Source organism: Chelon labrosus (assembly GCF_963514085.1).
Source record: "Chelon labrosus genome assembly, chromosome: 22".
NCBI lineage: Eukaryota > Metazoa > Chordata > Actinopteri > Mugiliformes > Mugilidae > Chelon > Chelon labrosus.
The window spans coordinates 17,234,423-17,254,772 of record NC_140355.1 but is presented as its reverse complement, the minus strand read 5'-3'; the positions used below and the strand labels follow the sequence as shown (position 1 = coordinate 17,254,772).

The following is a 20,350-nucleotide window of genomic DNA, read 5'->3' as shown; positions in this document are numbered from 1 at the left end:
TGCCCCCATAAAGCTTCTGGATTGGATGAAAGCATTTTTTTTTGCATGGTTGCATTGTCCTAAAGTCTGTGTGATCCCGGATACTCCCCGAAGACCTACCTCATCATCCAATCAGAAGGCCGTCCAGTGCATGCGAGTGTGTGACTGACCTATGAAGTGTTGCTGGCCTCCATATCACGGTCGCTTCTGTTCGCTCGTTGCCCCATTTTGATGTGATATTAACTCACTGCGAGTTCAGGTTTGACAAGCAGGGTGACGTCATGTCATAGCTGAGAGAGGCTAACATGCAACACCCCCACTTTCATCTCACTACCCCACAGGAGGGATGATAATGCGTGTGTTATTGTATCTGTACATGGATTTTTTTTGTGTGCATACATGTCAGAAAGTGTTTTGCGTGCTTGCCCGATTGTCCTCATTGACTTTGCCTCTGAGACAAAAACACCCTTCCTGTTTATTTATTCTGCCGCTTCTGTGTATCTTCAACAGTCCTCCACCAGCTCTTCCCCCTAAGAAACGCCAGTCAGCCCCTTCGCCCACTCCGGTCGCAGTGGTCGCCCCGATGAGCCGAGGCTCCAGCCTGCCATGTAGTGACCACAGAGCGGTGAGACATTAACTTAACGATCCATTATAGTGCACCGTCACTTTTAGTTGCAGACCTTATCGGCAGAATGTGTCGGAAATAAACTAACCATTTAGAAAATAGCGCAATTTAGATCCTTCTGTGTCTGTGCCGCTGCAGGAGTACGAGCCCGACTTCCTTCAGAGGCGTTTCTCCGGAGGGAGCCAGTCCTATGGTGGCGACTCTCCACGTCTTTCTCCCTGCAGCAGCATGGGGAAGCTCAGCAAGTCTGATGAACAGCTTTCCTCCATGGAGCAGGACAGCGGTCAGTGTTCTCGTAACACAAGCTGTGAGACGCTTGGTAAGAATACAAAGACAGGCAATTTATCAAACCTGAATTCAGCGTTGGATGCACGTATTTAAACAATTTCAGACAGCGTGCCTTATTTGCAAGTAAATTTAATTAGAGATGCAAAAAAATATGAAATATTTGTGTACGATAATGAAACGTTTCTTTATCTTTTCAGACAACACGGAGAATTACGACCCAGATTATGACTTCCTCCATCAGGACTTGTCAGCCGGGGAAAACCTGCCCCCGATACCGGTTGGAGGGTGCCTGAGCCCCCTACCTGAATCTCACAGCGAGTCCTCCTCTCCTGTACCTGGACAGCATCCCTCACATCCCCGCTTTAGCGCTCCCCCACCCCAGCAGCCAGAATACTGGACCCCCCAGCCCAATCACCCTAATCCCTTACAGTCCTCCCGCATCAGCGCTCCCCCTGCCCTGCCGCTGAAGAAGCGACGCAGCACCCAGACGTCGCCGTTCCCCGACGGAGGGTCCAGGGTGCTGTATGAGCGCTACCCCTCCCAGTATGACAACCTGTCGGAAGAGGAGCTTCACCCCACGCCGCCGTTCCCCCTTTTCACGCCCATCTCGCCCATGCCCCAGACGAACGGGGGCGTGTTCGTATCCCAGTACATTGCCAGCGAGAATGCAGACGTCCCTGCCAGCCCGCCGCCTCTGCCAGAAAAGAAAAGCAGACACAGTAAGTGGGAGGAAGGGAATAATGAGGGGGTAACGAAGACAAGAATGAAGGGAGACCTTTAAATGAGATGAATGAAATGAGGGCACGGAGGCAGGAGGAAGCAAAGGACAGGACAAAGAGTCTAATGAGAGGAAGGGATGAGGTTGATTTAGGAAAGGACAGTAGGATGTTGGCTGCGCTTCATCCCCTGCTCATGTCAGCATAGTTTATGTCAAGGAAATATTCTATGCGAATAGAGGGCGGAAGTGAATACCAGGATGTGCTACAATGGGTCTGGCTCCAAGGGCACAGAGGGCAACATTTGGTCATTTCCTCACCCACCTGCTACATCACTTCCACTCAGACTACTGTATTATGTCATCCCGTACAGTCATCCCTTCCTGCTTGTTGAAACATTTTTCATACTATTATGACTACACTCATGTGTAATTTAATGACGACATGCTTAAAAAATGAGGCCTGGGATCTAAAGAAATATTCCACATGTTTTATACACCAAGTGCTTTTGTATCACTGCACAGTCTCTGCTTTTGTGGTTTTTGAATAGCATGGGTGTTAACCACGCAGACAGGGTTTAATAAAAAAGATGGCAGTGATTACATTTTGGAAAATCTATGGTCAAGCAGTCAGGCTGACGCTGCCCTTGCTGCTCCAATAACATTCATCTCTTTGAAGTGCTATCCTGACTTTGTGGAGGTCTTTTTGTTTTGAACAGGATATATTTTAAGCTTTAGAGAACTTTACAGCTTAAGTAAGTCTGTTCTTGACTCCCTATTCTCCGTTAAATGTTTTCTGATTGAATCCATCTCCCCTCTCCAGTCCTTCGGTACATGCAGTTTGTTGAAGACTACTCCGAGCCGCAGCCCTCCGTCTTCTACCAGATGCCTCAGAGTGAAAGCATCTACGAGCAGCGCAACAAGCGTTTCCAGGAGGTCTACGGCTTCAACGACTCCTTCAGCAGCACGGACTCGGTCCACGAGCCGCTGCTGCCTCCAGCGTTGCCACCGAAACAAAGACAACTGGTAAGAAACTCCTCCTTCTCCTTTAAAAGACATCGACATGTCGTCACGTCCCTTTAAACTACCAGTGCTGGAGAAGACAAATAGCTGGGTTCGCTAATTTGGACTGCGTGAGCGAAGCTGTAATTTAAATTCTTGGAATTGTTCAGTGTCGACCAAAACTTTTTGGCAGCGAAGCCTCCATTGATGGAAGCTGTTAATTTAATTATACCCAGAATCAAAAAGCGTTGTGCAGTAGAGCATCTTCATGCTTTACACTGGCTGGAAGGAATGCCTGCTGCATTCTGGACCTGAAGTACATTCCAGTGGTAATCCTCATCAGTTTTCTCTCAAGCCTCTCCCTATCTTGTTATCTGTCTCACCTATTCCTCTTCTATCTCTTCTCTACGTCGTTCTTCTTCTTTTTTTTTTCGAACTAAAGCAGACTTCTGCGCGTACAGGGAGGTGTTTGGTCGTTAGCGGGAGATAAGACAGGCCTTTATCGGCCCCGCATCACATGCGGTCCACTTATCTTAATCTGGGTCGGCGTCTGGGTTAATTGAGACAACCGACTGACAGTGAGTCAGTGGGTAGAGCTCAGAAGAGACACAGTGGGACGGGGCGTAGCAGGGGAGGACGTGCTGAGTTGGAAGTGAAACATTTTAAAGCACCAGAGAACGTTCTTTCACCAGCAGCTTCTCGCTCTGAGTAATGGAGTCTTTCTGCTCCCTGAAAACTGTAAAGTGATACAGGCTCAGGTACACAAAAAAAATACACATCCAGTTCTTCTTCTTGTCAAAAACACATGTTGACACCACACTCACACAGTCCTAATAAACTGACTTTTTCAGTGTTAAGTTATACCTAAATATTTATACAAACATTAATATGTTTTGTGGAAATACTTGAGTTACTTTAACGTAACCTTTATGAGCAACAGCGAGACATACGAGACACGGTTTTATCACAAAGAAACAGACTTGCCTGTTTCCCCTTGCGAAAGCCTGCCAAACCTACGTGGAGGTGACAAATTGTGCTTGGCCTAAAGCTTAGTAGTAACACTGAACACGACACGTTTGTAGACAGTAAACAGATGACGCTCTTCACCAAGGGTATAATGCGCTTTCATTGTCCAGGAAAGAAAATAGACTCTGCGGCCGTGTGTGTCAGTCTGCGCTGGCCTTCCCGCTCTTCGGCCATTGTCCCTTATTCTGCCACCACAACTGTGCATCCTGAGCCGTGCGCCCAGTTTTTATTTTTATCGTCCTATTTGTCTGAGCGTACAGTCGGACTGCGCTCATCTCGGCTCCAGTCGCGAGGCCTAATCTGGCCTCATGTTTTGGACTTGATGAGCTCGGGGCCCAGTGGAATAAGCCTGTTTGCCTCCTCCATAAACCCATGTTCCAGGCTTATATGCTTTGGCGACTTTACGCAGCTTTGCAAAAAAATAAAAAATAAAAAAATAAAAAAAGTCATTTCAGCTGCTGTGTGGATAAGGAAAAACCCAGAGCGGCTCATATTGGCTCTGTTTAGAACATGTTGTAGTTGGCCTGGTTTCTGTAAAGCCCTTGAAGCTAAGGACGTTAAAAAGGTTTATTGGGCTGTCACAGTAGATGCAAACGTGCGTAACCTGCGCGCATCCCACCGTCTGACCCTCTTATAATTGGGGTTTTCAAGGAAATTCTCCGACTTGAGCGTTCATTTTCAGTGGCACTTCAAAAGCAGTCGTCTGCTCATTCCTTTCTTTGTTGTATTTATATCTGCAGCCAGTGAGTTGATGCCTCTCAACGGAACTAAAAGAATCCTCCTCAGCTTTCACCACTTAACTCCTCTGCTGCAGCTTTGATTAAATCTGCTCTAATTCAGTCTTGCTTACTAGTATAATCAACTGTCCCCCTTTTTTTTTCCTTTTTCCTCCCTTAACACCCTTTGCCTTTCCTTCACCCTTTCCTTTTTATCTTTTCTTTCTTTGTCTTTATTTTTTTTTCTCCCTCTCAGGCCTCCCACTCTTCCTCCCCTTCTTCCTCCTCCTCTTCTTCTCTCTCCTGCCACCTCCAGCCGTCTGTAGCGGCCATGGAGGAGGCGGGCTCTGGGCTGGGCCTCAGCATGTCCGTCTCTAACTCCTACCTGATTGGCCAGGCGTCTTTGACCACACCCACGGTGAGTCGCCCCCACCCCCTTTGAAAACCCCCATCCCTCCCATTCTCCACTCTGGCGTGGGTGCTGTGTGGTCCTGGACTGGTCCAGGGGTGTCTTGACCTGTGTGTGTGTGCTCCATGTGTGATAGAGTCTGTTCAGCCTCTGAGGCAGGACTATCCCTCAGAAGCGTGGGTGGCTCCGTTGCTGTGTGGTCCTTTATTTTGTTCGTAATCCACCTATCCATGTGTGCATTTGTTTTGTGATTTTGTTGTCGTGTGTTTTCCTCCGCCGAGGCGTTAGATACTGTGTGGTTCGTGCGTGCTTTGCGTGGCCATGAGTGTGTGCAGTTTGTGGCTTGCAAAGTTTGTGTACACAGCTTATCACGAGAGACCGTCAGGCCTTTGATTGGGGATTATAAATAACAAAATAACCCTTTGTTGTTCAGAATCAAACATTCGCTGTTATTAATGGATTAGTTTTGGATTAATCAGCGCTGTATTGCAGTTAGTTAGGGCCCGGTCCTTATCGCAGGCCTAGCTATGCGCTACAGTGTTCCGGTTAGTATTTTGGGAGGGCTGACCCATGATGACCCCGTGGTGTGTGAGGCACGCTAAGACATGGTGTGGATCTCCCTCAGGATACATCTGCGGTGGAATGCGGCACCAGATGGACCTGATGGAAAACACATTCCCTCTACTCTTCCTTCCGCCCTTACGCTCTTCTCTCCTCCTCGTCTTCTTCATCCTCCATCCTTGTCCGTTCTGTCTCTCTTACGTATACTCTAACCCTCTCGCCTCTCATCCTTCAGCCTCCTTCCCCTCTACACATACACTTCCACACCTCGTATTTGTCCGTTCCTGTGGAATGTTTGCATTCCTCAACTCCTCGGGGCATTATGGTTTTTTTGGGTTGGGGGGGGGGGGGGGTGTCATGGGTTGGGAAATCCATGGCAGGAAAGCTGCTGTGCATATGTCGAAAGAAAAGAACAATAGACAGTAATAGACAGGATTTAAATTTTGCTGGAATTGTCGAGACTTGCGCTGCGAAGAAAGCGAATTAAAAGGTTTAATTTTTGATCCTGTTTGTGCATGAAAATGTGTGTTCATTTGTGTGCGCATGTGTGTGTGTGTTTGCAGTGTTTTATCAGGGCTCTGTGTACGCACCGCGCCGCTCTATGCTGGTATGTTGAAACAGGGCTGGTATGTGCAACGTGTTAAAACAGGTTACCGCTACCTCCCTTTCTGCCAGGCATCTCTTCAGCTGGCCACACACACACACACACACACACACGCCAAACAAACACTGTTAAGACGTCTCTTGTTTAAACACACACACACACACTGAGAGTTGATGCTGGCCTATCAATATCTTTGTTAAACACTTCTGTCTTATTATCGTATGTTAGCTGTGATGTTGTCAATGGTTGCGTTTTTTTTTTCTTTTGGGGTGTGTGTGCAGTTCATTCAATTCATGTTCAGGCACATCACTCGCATCGAGGGTTAATAAAGGTGTTGGAGAATGAGGTGAACACTTTTCCCCCCCTCCTCCTACTCTGCTTCCTATTGTTCAACTTCTTTTCTTTATCTGCTCTGCCTTCTCCTCTCTGATCACTTTAGCCCTGTTCTTTATTATTATTATTATTATTATTATTTTTTCTCTCTTCTTCTTTTCCTGCTTCCGTTCTTTCCACGAATCACAGAGCTTGGACCAGGTTGCCTTGACCAATGCCACCGTTCTGGATGGCAGCGGGGGCGGGCCCAACGGTTCCCTGGCTGGCTCAGTGGGCTCTGTGGCTGTCTGTCTTCCTTCTGAGTCTTCTCTCACTGACTCTCTCCACACCTCAGCGGTGAGCTTACCGAGGATAGCTACTGGAAGCACGAGCGGGATATACTTGCACGAACCAGCTGTCTTAAAAAAAAAAAAAAAAAAAAACGATGATAAAATGTGATGCGGGACCCCTTCCTTCGCAGATTGGTGTTAGATTTCAGCTGTTTGGTGTTCAGTATTGTTGCTCATATGATAATATGGTGACTCATTCACTCAGTGGCATCTTGTTGTCATTATCACTGCCCACAAACTGTCTGCTGTCTGATTACTGGTCTTAAAAGAATCCCAGTGGAGCATGTTGCACTGCATGTTCTTCTTGCTAGTAAATACTATTACCTTCATATACAGTGCGCTCCAGTGCCCCCTGGTGGTCATGAGGATGCAGAGCTGGAAAAACACACAGCTCTCTGTAGAAAACCGGACCTCGGCTAAGCTGCTATCTTTTCCCCTTAGCCACATATTCACACTTCACACCTGCTACACCCTCAGCAAACACTCTGTGCCCCTCTCGGCTGCCTTACGCCTCGGTTTGTGTCCCTCCTCTTTTCCCATAGAGCGAGAGCGCGAATGACGAGGGCGGGGAGGGGGAGTATGTCAACTTGTACTCGTCCAGCCAAGCCAATGGGGAGCTGCCTCTCTCCCTCAGAGTAAGTAGCTGACCGCCACAGGTGAAAAGGTCTGTTCCATTTCCCATCACGTCAGGGGTTTGAATCGAGGGGGTCTTCTTTGACTGGCAGATGTCAGTCTCGCATCTGCTGCTCTGAGCGGCTCTTATTGATTCATCTCCTGTACGGATGGCTCCGAAATGGAATCTGGACGCAGCCAAACCTGACTGAGCATGACTTCAGGTTCACAGGTTTGCCTGCGAAGGGACTCGCGTGGTCCGGTTGGTGTCTGTGGAAAACCCGTCCATCTCTGTGTTGTTTTGGCTGCCTGGCTGGTGACTGCTGTCTCTGTGGCTGCGCTTTTACTGTAACGAGCATTTAACCTTGTTCCGACTAACACCTGACACGTCGCTTCTCCAAAAAAAAAAAAAAAGAAGGGATTCTCAACGGTTCGCCGGTTTTCAATTTTCCAATAACATTCCCCGTAACAATTTATGCGCACCTGTGCATGTGTGACAGCTTATGTGTGGTTGTATTCCCTGGGGCCAGCTTGTGTATTTGTGGTTTATTTTAGGCATGTTGGGGAGAGGATTGTGCTAATATGTGTGTGTGAGAGACAGAGCGAGCGCAAAGGAGACTGTGTTGGGATGCATGGTTGTATTTGTAGTTCTACATTTGGTGCAGTCTCAGTGGGAGTGAGTTCTACCTGTCTGGTGTCGTTCTGTTTTGGATCTCATCTGTTTCGGCTTTTTCCTCGGAAGAAAAGCTGCATTTTACCCATAAAGCCTTTTACACCCAACACTAACAGGGAAACTCAGCGATAAATGTCTGTACATCAAAGCATCCATCCTCCCCTCCGCCAAACACGTTGCATGAGACCCGGGTGTTTCATACGATCTCATCAAAAAAAAAAAAAAAAAGCCAGCCTCCTGTCACAGCATGGAACCGTTCCCCAGTGATGTTCCATGTGACCTACGGAGCAGAGGTTCATTGTTGTTGTTTTTTTTTTCCTCCATTGATCAGGAAACAATTGCTGCCGATGATGTGCTTCAAGACCCCACCCCTCAGATGCCTACTACCAATAGCAAAGAGGCTCTGGACAAGGAAAGGTAAAGGTTATAACATGTATAAGTAAATAACCTGTATCTATACTGGATGACAATTTGCACAATACTGTACATATACGTATTTATATTGTTATTGATATTTATATTACCTTCCATTCAGTTCCAGTCCATTCTGACTTGGATTTAGATTATATATTTCTTTTTACTACTTGTTGTTTTTATTTATTTTAGTACTGTTTTTATTGTTTATACTGAGCATCTTGCAGAGCTGTAAAAAATGTTTTTGTTGCACTGTACAACCTGGTAGTGGTAATTCAACCTTGTGGGCATTTTGGAGGATGTAGTTTGTGGTGCTGTTGACTGAATTAAACACACGAGTGTTTTTCTTATTTAGCCGAGCCCACTGCCGAAAATAAGGTTGTCAAAATAAAAGAAGCACGTATCAGTACGACACAATACAGTTCAGTAGTACCACAAACCACAGTCAAATCAGTGGCCCTTCATGAGAAAGTTTCAGTGCAGGACTGTTACATTAAGATGCATTTGTTTCACTAGTTTTCACCAGATGAACTGTCTAGTGAGTGTATGGTGTACAGTTTTTGTAACTTTTAATGATGCAGTAACTGGGCTGTCAGATATCCTTTACGGATTTTACTTTTACAGAGTTTTCTCAAGTGTTCCCAGACTAGTTTGACACACTTTCATTAAAAGAAAAACAGGAAATGTTTATATTTAAGGAGCTCAAACCAGTCCGTATTTGCCATTTTTGCTTGAAAATGACTGTTTTAGCTGTAGTATCTTCTTAATGGATTAGGCTGTCTCTAGTCATTTTGTTGCCACAGACAGATGTGATCGTTTCTGTGTTGACGATGGTTATTTGTGTGTGTGTGTGTGCGTCCTAGAAGGCAGAAGTCAACAGAATCGGCCGGGAGTGACGAGGAAGACGTGGACGAGCTTTCCCTCATTGACCACAAAGAGATTATGAGCAGGATAACACTAAAACAAGAAGTAAGGCGACAACTGCTGATGCCGTGTACTGTTTTTAGAAGTCTGCCTCCACAGAACGGTGCAGCAGCACCAGCATACAGAGCACATATTATCCTCCTTAGTCCAGCTCGGGGTAAAGGTCGCCGTGAGTCACTCAGATGTGAAATCAGATCCCGAGATGCGCCACTGATAACCACTGCTGCCCTCTGGAGTTGCACCTCTGGTACTGCAGCGCTGAGATAAAACGCCCTCCTCCTCCGACTCCAGTGCCTCCTCCTCCTTTGTCCTGAGTGGTGCAGTCTGATATACAGATGTGTGAGAATGCTGCTCACCGCTCTGCAAGGTTAGGGCCAATGTGACAGCAATGATTTACAAAAGGCAGACAGGGGTGGATCAAAAAAATGCAAGGAGGGGAGATTTATAGCCTGTGATGACGTGTAGGGGTGCTGTAGGAGAAATATTTCAGTGGTGGGTTTTCTATCATGCACAAGTCTGACTTTTTCTTCGTCATCAGAGGAGATGGTGCAGGACAGGGAGGGTCGGAGGGGAGGGGGGGGGTGGAGAAGGAGGAAATGTGCATGCTACAGTTTGGGCTAGACTGCATCATCCTACATCAGCTGTAACCACTCTTTTCTCCTCCTCCCTTTCAATCTCATCCACCTCTCAATGTCTGCGTCCGTGTTTCATTCTCTCCATTTCTCACTCTTAATTTTCTCAGAATGACGATGGTCCTGACGTACGTGCTGGATCAGGAGATATTCTATTAGTCCACGCTACAGAAACAGACCGCAAAGGTACAGTTAAGGCTCATATTTGTTGCTACAGTATGTTACTGTGCTTCTAGGTCACTGGCACAGATTTGTTTTGCTAGCTTGACAGATCTGCATGTATTTATATTCTGAGACAGATTTATTTTTATTTGTTAAGTATGATTCTGCACTTTGACTGACGTGTTATTACTTTTCTCTGAGTAGCATTTTAAGCAGCCTCGGTCTCTCCGCGGTACAGTTATTTGCAGTGTGTCTGTCCGACTACGCAGCCATCACATTTGATGACGTGTTGTCAGCTTTAATTAACTCTGAACGCTGGCTGCAGTTCAACTCAAATATGCTCCTTGTTTTTTTTCCTCTGCTTTTGCTCGACAGATCTTGTTTTGTACTGTGAAGCCTTTCTGACTACATATAGGACGTTCATAACCCCTGAGGACCTCATTAAGAAGCTACACTACAGATATCCTTTGCAAATCACTCAACTTGTCACTTTGAGCTTAATCGCTTTTATGTTGATGGAAGGCTGTTTTTTTTTTATTTCACTTTAATCTTTATTTACAGAAGAAAGACTTGTTTATCCTGTTTGCTCTTATTCAGGTATTTCACTTGAAAGAGTTAAAAGATGGAGACTTTAATCCTCTACAGACGTCTGAATTACTACTGAGAATATCTTTTACTGGCCTCTTAATATACACAGATCAGGCATAACATTATGACCACTGACAGGAGAAGTAAAAAACATTGACCATCTTGTGACAATCCAGTGTTCTGCTGGGAAACTTTTGGATCCGTCATTCATTCATGTGGATGTTACTTAGACATGTAGCACCCACCTAGACCAGACCAGGCACCCCCACCCCATAGCTTGAAACTGATCAAGTAACTGTGGGATGATCCACAGAGGCCCCTCCCCACAAACCATAGGACCCAAAGGCCCCCCACTAACAATATTCTGTTGCCAGACACCACAGGACACCCTCAGAAGGCCCATGTCCATTCTCTGATGAGTCACAACTGTTTTGGAGGCACAAGGGAGGCCTACACAATATTAGTCATAATGTTATGCCTGATCGGTGTGGAGTGTTATGAACACTGACCTTGAATCCAGCCATTACCTGAATGAAAATGCTGTTTATTAACACAGTTTCTTCTTCATTATGTCCCTGAGTTGTGGCGTAGAAAGGACATTTTAATGATCAGCTGTTTTAGTCTCCAAACTGAGCCACTGACTGTATCGCCTGAGTCTGGGCCAAAAAGTTGCACTTGAACACACCGCAAAGACTACAGCTTATTGTCTCGTAAACTCCAGTCGGAGTGATATTCGTCACCGTCTCGTTCTCACTCCGACTTGTGCCAGTGGAGTTGAGGACGCCAGAAAAACTAGCGCCACAGACGCTCACCCAATTCTGATCATTTAACCAGTTCATCACCTCATTGAGAATATAACCAACAGATGGGCCGATCATGAAATAAAGCTTAGCCACAGCCCTGTTGTTTTTACTGCATGAAATAATGAGCATAACACTAATGGTGGCTGTGTAATGATGGGAGCTGTTTATACGAGGCAATGAGGCAGAGAGGGAGGAAACCGCAGTGAACTACTGAATGTCCTCAGTGGATCGATGCGGAGTGTCTTTAAAAGACCCAAAACTTCACCGTACTTGCACTGAAGATCTTTTAGATCATTTATCGTTTTGATCGCCCTTGACCACGCAGCACATATACCACGTTCTGCCATAGTCCAGACACCTTCAAGAAGCGAGTCAGCAAGAACACTTTCTTTGTGCTGGTTCGTGTGGTGGATGAGCTGTGGTGAGTAGGACTTAATGCATTTTACCATAAGTCAGTGTGTGGACGATCGCACTGTGTTACAATATGTGAGGGCTGCTCATCCAACATTTAATTGGAATCTGTGGTGTTGTAAAATGTTTTATTATTGTTATTATTACAGTTATAACCAGAAAGCATGTCCCTCTCTACACAGAATGCAGCTATATCATTACTTTAATTCAATCATCAGCAACTGGAGATGTAATTCATCCATCCTCTCATTTATTTATTTATTTATTTTATTTATTTATTCCTCCTCGTGTCTATCCAGCCTGGTGGAGCTGACGGAGGACATCTTGAAACAGCTCATGGATCTGGTGTTCACGCTGGTGTGTAACGGCGAGCTCAGCCTCGCCCGCGTGCTCCGCAAGAACATCCTGGACAAGGTGGAGCAAAAGAAGCTGCTGCGCTACACTAACTCCCTCAAGCCCCTCGCTGCACGAGGAGTCTCTGCAAGGTAACCGCTGGGAGGGAGGGAGGGGTTGGTTGGTTGTAGAAGGCTTCTTTTAAGCCATTATCATGTATCTGTAACCCTTGAGGATAATGGTACGGGTTTCATTTATTACCTGACAGACTAGAGAATTTAAACTGATGTAATCAATCTGACTGGCCTTAGATGTTTGGAGAAATAAAGCACTATGGTGTACTTTTAATGTTGGATACCACTGAAACGTTATCAGCTATTTTGCCTTTATCAGGGTGGCGTCTGACAGTTTCCTGGTGTGCAGTCAATTTATTTTTTTTTAATTTGTGACTACACAGTTTTTTTTTTTTCGGGCACATATTCAGGGCAGTACATTACACAGCGAGTGCTCTCTTGATTTCCATCCAAAATAAATGCATCATGTCCTCTGTGTAATTATGAGCTCGATAATGGAAAGTAATAAGTATAAAATAGATAGCAGAAGGACAAAAACACAAGAGCAGGTGGCCGGAAAGGGACGGCAGGTAGCAGCTTTGAGCGACCCTAAAAGGTGACAAGTGAATGTGGAGCATATACCGACGGGACTGGAGGGGAAATGAGAACAGGTGTGACGGTGGACAGGTGAGATGGAGCGGTGGAAAGTCAGAGGACATCTGGCCGGGATGGTTTGACTAAAGAGAAGCAACTGAGAGAACTTTTTCAGATAGAATCTTCCACCCTGAACTATTAAAGAGTTAAAAGCTTCATATTTAAGTATAAACCTGACTCATCTGAACAGTTTTTGACTAAAATAGTCAGAGTTGTACGTAATAAATGAGTCTCACAACTTTTATTTCACAATCTGCTCTGACTTTTATTTGAATCCCAAGCAATATAGCTGAAAAATACAAAGCTAGACAAGAATTCATCCCAGTTTTGAAGTCCTCACCTAACACTATCTTGTGTTTTCACAGGCCTGGAACCCTTCACGACTTCCGCAGTCATGAGATTGCCGATCAGCTCACTCTTCTTGACGCTGAGCTTTTCTATAAAATTGAGGTGCGGCAGCTTCTTTTGTGTTATCCCTCCCGGTATCTGTCGACTCTTGAGTGTCACAGACTCAAAACCAACTTTCAACCTTCCCGTTTTCCCATCAGATTCCTGAGGTTCTGCTTTGGGCCAAGGAGCAGAACGAGGAGAAGAGTCCCAACCTGACTCAGTTCACAGAGCACTTTAACAACATGAGCTATTGGTGAGACGAAAGCCGCACTCGGGACGTCCTTCCCCCATCATCACCGTGTTGTCTTTATAAATGTTGACGCCGCTGTTTATTGCTCTTTCTCCTCCAGGGTTCGCTCTTTGATAATTCAGCAGGAGAAAGCCCAAGACAGAGAGAAGCTGCTTCTCAAGTTCATTAAGATAATGAAGGTTGGTTACCGTACTCTTAAAAATGCTATCTCGTGTACTTTTATAATAGCCTTTAACATTTATGCTCTTTTTATTACAGCACTTAAGAAAGTTGAATAATTTCAACTCCTACTTGGCAATACTGTCCGCCCTGGACTCGGCCCCCATCAGGAGATTGGAGTGGCAGAAACAGACCTCAGAGGTGAGCGGGTTGAGAGGCAGGGATGAGAAGACGTCTAAAGATGTTGAATCCTTTAAAAACTTTCTCCGATTCTTCTTCTCAGGGACTGGAAGAATACTGCACGCTGATCGACAGCTCCTCTTCCTTCAGAGCGTACAGAGCCGCTCTGGCTGAAGTGGAGCCCCCATGCATCCCGTACTTGTGAGTAAACGTGCATGTTTCCACTCTATAACAGAACTGGTGCTCAGCTACAGCTTGACACTGCTACCTTCCTCCTCCTCACAGGGGTCTGATCCTCCAAGACCTGACCTTTGTCCACCTGGGGAACCCCGACCTCATCGACGGGAAGGTCAACTTCTCCAAACGCTGGCAGCAGTTCAACATTCTGGACAGCATGCGGCGCTTCCAGCAAGTGTAAGTCCACCGGGATGAATTTATGATATATTAATAGAAAGCTTTTGAAGCATCAATCACGGCCATAAATGTCGTCATTTATTTGCCGCTGGCAGGGACCGTAGTGTGTGCCTACTTTGTTTTTCATTATATTTAAATCTCATAAAACACTGCTGCCATCCCCACTTGGGCCGTTTGCTTTCTCACAAGTGAATTACTGCTTTTATCAAACCTCCCCCGATCTCAGGCATTACGAGCTGAAGCGCAACGAGGACATCGTCTCCTTCTTCAACGACTTCAGCGACCACCTGGCGGAGGAGGCGCTGTGGGAGCTGTCGCTGAAGATAAAGCCCAGGAACATTGCCAGGCGCAAGACGGACCGCGAGGAGAAGACCTAGGGCCTGCGGACCTGTGACACTGACCTCCAACTGTGCTTCATGACACTAACTCCACTTTACTACAGACTGAGAGAAGAAGAGACGAAGGGAAGCTATCCGCTGAAGCTAATGGGAGACTCATTGTGGGGAATCCGGAACAAACTAAACAACTAAAGAGTCAAGCCGAGGTTTACAAAGAGCTCTGCCGCTCTGGGAGATTATAATTGGGAATAGCATGGCTCTGACGTTTAGGCAGGGAGAGATTCAGTGACTATGGTGAAATGAGAGGAAGCCTGGTGCCAAGGAGGGGTGAGGAATCACACAGAGCGGAGAGGGAGACACTACGGAAACGACCAAAGTCTGCTCCCTGGGCTCTCTGTTTTAGAGTGGAGCTGTTGCGTGTGATTGAGCTGAATGGTCCATTACTCTCCAAGTCGCACCTTCCTCTTCCTTATGTATGTGCCATTTGTTGGTCATCCCCTGCAGCCCTCTCCCGCCACCGCGCACCCCGACTCACGAGCCCCCCCCCCCCTCGAGCAGCAGAATCTCGAGAGCGACCTGCCGAACTGTGACGTCGACACGCAGGCTGCGAAACCCGAGAATCTGCTGCGTGTGTGTGTGTGTGTGTGTAGGGGGACGTGAGCGGATTGGAACTTGAAGAGAGGATGGCCATTATAGACTGGAAACCTACAAAGTTTTGTTTTGAAACATTTTGTGTAAGAATCATGTATGGTTATGAAATGTATTATATACAGTGCTCCTTTTGTTCTTAAAAAGGATGTTTATGCTTATGAGAAGAGCTTAGCTTCTCCGAAAGTGCCATACGTATGTGCACTAAAAAAAAAAAAAAGCAAAGCAAAAACACAAAAGATAAAATTACTAAAGATGCTGTGATCTGTGTACGTCATACGGAATCATCGAGTGCCGTGTTCAAGTGTAGAGAACCATCAGGTAATCACAATCATGTCCCCGTCGTGTCAGTGCGTGTGAGCGAGTGTCTGTGTGCGACTGAAGTCTCCTGTGACTTGCGTGTTTGTCTTTCCAGAATGTGCTGTAGTGAAATCATTTGATTCCTTTTTGTTTTGTTTTTTTGTTTTTTTTTTTTGGGATAATGGTCAAAACCAACACATCACACTGTGCTCTCAAACTCCCAATAAAACCAACAGCTCTGTTTCTATACTCACTGTGTCCGGCAGAAGCTTTCATTCAAACGAGACTTTTTAGAGGCGTCGGTAAACGTTTTCCATTTATTGTTGTACAGAAATGGTGAGTGGAAAATTAACTTAAAAATTTTTTAAGGCATACACCGTTAAATAATGATGGAAGAGCTGAATATCAAACTAGGTGTAAATACCACTGAAGCACATCTGGTCCTAGTTTAAATATTTCTTTTTTTTAAGTTATTAAAAACAAGAACAGGGAGAGCAACAAGTACAAGAGGTTTCTGTTAATATAATTTAAATATATTAATCTTAAAGCAACAAAAGAAGCACGAGTCAATTTAACCGTAGGGTAAAAGTGCAAAAGCATTAATTTAAACATTTAAATAACACTTCCTATAACGTCCTATCAGGGCTTCCGTTTCAGTAACAAGGTCACGAGACCACGGTTGACAAAATCTGAGTATCCTGGAAGACCTTACTCGTGAGAAAGAAACCATTAGCACATCGGTTACGTACCAATAATTACAGTGAAACTAAAAAGACGTTGCAGCTCAGTGCTTGCAACGCGGTACAGTGGACTATAGTATAAAAAGCTGCAGAGGGCGAGACTGGTAACACAGTTGCTGAACCACTCTGCGCCAGTCGGTAGCAGCAATTCCAAATCACATTCTGGACACATGCACGCACGCACGCGCGCGGCGTCTCAGTGAGGCCGACTGCTGGGCTCCATCAGGACCCTCTTTCCAGGGGCGTTAGTGGCTCCGTGCTGCATGTCGCTCTGCTCGGCGATGGCTCGTTTCAGAGCCCGTCCTTGGCCGTTCATGGACCCGCGCTGCCATTTGCATATGTCGCCGTTCAGAATATCTTGGATGTGCTGAACGATGAGGTTAATGGCCACTGGCGAGAGACGGATAAGGACATTTTCAAGCATCCCTGGAGATGCTGGAGAAGTCGGCGGAAAAGATTGCTTTTAAGAAAAGGTACTCACCCATATTGTCAACTCCTCTTGGAATGATGACATCTGCATACTTTTTAGTCTAAAGAGAACAAAAAGAGGTTTTCTTTAATCATGTCTGCTCTTAAGGAGCTTTGTTGACGGAATAAGACACTGTAAAAAACATCAGCACATAATCAGGAGCCACCTTTACACTTACAGGTAAGCAAAACTCCTCAAACGCAGGCTTCACGAACGTCGTATACTGACTGAGAATCTGCTCCAGGTCTCTCCCTCTAGTCATGTCTCGCAGAACTACAGAAAAAAATAAAATAAAAAATCAGGTCAGCCCGTTAATACACCGCGCCAACAGCTGGAATGATGTAAGAGAGGTAGACCGGCATCTGTACCTCTGCGAGACAGCCTGACGTCCGAATCCGTGTCCACAAACAGCTTCATGTGAAACATGTCCCGCACTTTCTGAGGGTAGAACACGAGGATCCCCTCAAAGAGGACCACATCTGCGGGGTACACGGTGATCCGCTCATCCAACCTTTATAATAAGACGCACAAAGGTGTCAGACTAAGATGCTGGTGGAGGGGGCAGGAGGATTTTTCATCAGGGTTTAATCAGTGTAAAATGTCCTTCATACCTGGAATGGGTGACGAAGTCGTACGTTGGCACTTCAACCACCCTCCCCTCCACGATGTCCTTCAGGGTTTGGTACATTAAGTCGTTGTCGAATGCCTCTGCGAGATTAGAGAGCAGATTGTAAAGAAGTAATATAGTGCATGCATCTTAATTACATCCAACAGGTCCAATGTTATCAGCCCAAACAAGACCAGATAAACATAAAACCCCTATAGAAACTATCTTTATCAGTCTATAAGTTTAAATCACAGCCGAGTCGATGTTGGTTGATGTACTCCGTCAACGGTTTCCTATTAAAATCCCCACTTTTATCACATAACTCGTTTACCGACAATTGGTATTTGGGCTTTTAGAGAGCAGGGAGTAAGATGTGTATTGGAGTTTTTCCATTCAGTGTAGTGTGTGTGTTATATGTCCAATATTATAACAGCAGCTAAATAAAGATTTGACAAACTAATAGACAAAATAGATGGGGAATATATTAATGTTCTTATACGTTTAATTTAACCAAAGGCTTAAAAAAAAAAAAAAAAAAAGGAAACTGGATATTTCACCACTCATCCAGGTGACTAGTGGGGAGTCTAGGGTTTTACTGGGCACGTGTGTGCGTCATACACACCTGAAACTAACATAACAAGGGTCTGTTAAACAGATACTTGCCTGTTAATCAGTGGATGTTGTTCAGATTAACCCGTTTGGTGTCCCAAGTCTGTACATTCCCCAGTGCACTCAGCTGTGTAAACTCTTTGTTTGTTTGTTTTTGTCTGGGTGTTTTGGCTTCGGGTTGAACTAGTTTTACATACCACAGCAGAACAGAGTGAAATGTAAAGCCACATCATCACCAGCAGTGTTTTATTCCGTGTAGTGAGGGTGTAAGTCGTCCACTACTATACAGACTTGAGAGACATGTAGGAAACTTACAGGGGTGTTATACTTTCACCCCTATTGGTATTATACTGACCTTTGAACGGATACGGGGAGGTGTGTGGAGTCATAATAAACTTTTCCTTCACTGTAGCACGGTCTTACCCGGGTGATCGAAGTTGTACTGGCCTTTAAGTGCCTTGGCCTTCTGATCCGGGGTCAGGACCCTGTAGAAGCTGTCCTGGCTTATGATGGCCACCTTCCTCTGGCGGTGGTCCACCTTGTTCTGTCCCAGGAGCTCCATGATCTTGGCGCAAACTGTTGACTGGGGCAGAAAAAACAACTGTCAGTCAAGTTATTGTCCGTGACTACGATGCGTTACTGGTGTAAACTGGCATCTGAGTAACTGAAATTGAGTTTGTGTCAGCGTGTGGAGTTGAAGACGGAAACAAAAGTGTAACGAAGTGTAACATCTGTGACCTTCTCTTCTCGGGTCAGTGTTTATCAGCGGACTCTGGCGTTGGGGGGGAAACTGACAAGTTAATAATAACAGCGGCTAGTTAGCTGTAGCTCTGTGGTGCTAAATTATCACATACTCGGTGCTATTAACACCATGGATATTTAATAATAAAAGTATTAGCGGCTTAATAACACTATAATCTAATCAAGGGGGCGTGTCAACGGCTGTTTTGACAGCTAGGTGCGTGGTAATGTTGCCGCTATTAGCACGCTACGCTAAGCTAGCCGGGATGCTAATTTGCTAACCTTGCCGCTGGCCGTTCCTCCGCTGACTCCGATGAGGAAAGGGTTGTGTCCTGGCCTCTCCGCCTCGTCCAAGGCTCCCACGCCATCCATCGCAGTCATTCGGCAAGGAAAGACTGCAGAAGTGTGGATAACTTGGCTTGAGTGTTACCAACGCTATCTGTGGTAATAACGCACCGCGGCGAAGTTCTCGCGAGATCTGATGCGCTCTCGACCCAACGTGTTTTATTTCCGGATTCACACAGGAAAACATTAGAAAACTATATTATAAAAGCTAAATTACATACTATATATATTGTCACTAAGTTACATTACGTTTTTTAATATGTCTAAATATATTATATGTCGGTAATGGTAAAAAAAAAAAAAATGGATTGTGGTTTGGAATTAGTATATTCGGGATTTTATCTTTAAAATGGGTTTTTACTTTTGCTATTACTTTATGCTCACAATGACAAAGACCAAAACACTTACAAAGATTTGTATTTATTATTACATTAAATATTTACAATCTTACAATGTACATACTGTGTCTAAACACAGCTTTATTATTTTTCTGGGTCATTCTCTGACTTCTTCTTTGTGTCTTCACACTCTGACTTGTCTTTGCTGGATTCATCCAGCACAATCTCCAAAGCAGCACTTCCTTCAACTCTCCTCACAGTCTCTCCTTTGGCAGCGAGGATTTCCTCAATGTTTCTGGAACATAAAGCGGAACGACACGTCAGAAAGACACCGTAGATACAGTTGATTATTATTTTTTTTAAGCTGTGTATGTCCAAGCCAAAATTTGAAATCCATCTTATCCAGAAAAGTACATGTTCGATTACTCTGTGTGTTACACTTAATAGTGTTATCACCCCACTCAGACAATATTGGCAAAATGTGCAGCGTTATACTGATAAATCGCTTAAGCTGATAAATTATTATTATCTATTATTATTTTAAGGTAAATTTAGCAAACAGTGCCCATTTGCCCAGCAGAGAGTACTGATACGCTTCCTAAGAAAAACAGAAATAGACATAAAGAAATATATAAGAATATAGTCGACATATTTATTGTGCTGTTTTCAAGCATCAGTCGACCCTGCCGCTGTATGAATGTTTACAAGTTTTAACCCTGGATACTGTTATGTATTAATTGATTTATTTGATTTATATTCACAGTCCACAGCAGCACCTACCTCTTCCCTTCTAGATCAGAGAACCAGCTGAGGTTATCAGCAATGATATGGTGATTCTTACATCCAGGACATGTCACTATTACTACACCTTTGTGGTAAGCCAGCTTGGAAATCTTCTTCGTGGACCTGGTGGAGCAAACCTGACAGCACAATTCAAATATAAGATTATAAATAAGACACTTAAGACTGGAGAAGT

At 45.0% G+C, this 20,350-nt stretch overlaps 2 protein-coding genes across 4 annotated transcripts in view; one reads left to right on the top strand and one right to left on the bottom strand.

Annotated features, from left to right (window-relative positions):
- Positions 1–15,774, top strand: part of rapgef1b (Rap guanine nucleotide exchange factor (GEF) 1b) — a 41,561-nt gene extending 25,787 nt beyond the window's left edge. For 2 of the 3 annotated variants that reach the window (XM_084571757.1, XM_084571756.1), the window contains 18 exons: positions 490–604; positions 743–923; positions 1,090–1,611; positions 2,431–2,633; positions 7,130–7,222; positions 8,204–8,289; positions 9,150–9,255; positions 9,953–10,028; positions 10,380–10,468; positions 11,728–11,816; positions 12,106–12,291; positions 13,212–13,296; positions 13,395–13,489; positions 13,587–13,665; positions 13,745–13,846; positions 13,929–14,026; positions 14,111–14,239; positions 14,466–15,774. In XM_084571757.1, coding sequence (XP_084427883.1) covers positions 490–604; positions 743–923; positions 1,090–1,611; positions 2,431–2,633; positions 7,130–7,222; positions 8,204–8,289; positions 9,150–9,255; positions 9,953–10,028; positions 10,380–10,468; positions 11,728–11,816; positions 12,106–12,291; positions 13,212–13,296; positions 13,395–13,489; positions 13,587–13,665; positions 13,745–13,846; positions 13,929–14,026; positions 14,111–14,239; positions 14,466–14,616 — 2,485 coding nt within the window. In that variant the 3' untranslated portion in view covers positions 14,617–15,774. The remainder of the gene's footprint in view (positions 1–489; positions 605–742; positions 924–1,089; positions 1,612–2,430; positions 2,634–7,129; positions 7,223–8,203; positions 8,290–9,149; positions 9,256–9,952; positions 10,029–10,379; positions 10,469–11,727; positions 11,817–12,105; positions 12,292–13,211; positions 13,297–13,394; positions 13,490–13,586; positions 13,666–13,744; positions 13,847–13,928; positions 14,027–14,110; positions 14,240–14,465) is intronic. The other variant, XM_084571758.1, reaches the window with a different exon arrangement.
- A 224-nt stretch (positions 15,775–15,998) lies between these two features.
- uck1 (uridine-cytidine kinase 1) lies at positions 15,999–19,202 on the bottom strand. Its single transcript, XM_084571759.1, has 7 exons — positions 18,974–19,202; positions 18,374–18,533; positions 17,346–17,442; positions 17,103–17,245; positions 16,913–17,007; positions 16,747–16,795; positions 15,999–16,655 (listed from the first exon to the last, which is right to left on the bottom strand). The coding sequence occupies exons 1-7, from the start codon at positions 19,070–19,072 to the stop codon at positions 16,462–16,464; spliced, it is 837 nt and encodes a 278-aa protein (XP_084427885.1). The 5' UTR covers positions 19,073–19,202; the 3' UTR covers positions 15,999–16,461.
- Between the last annotated feature and the right edge of the window lie 1,148 nt (positions 19,203–20,350).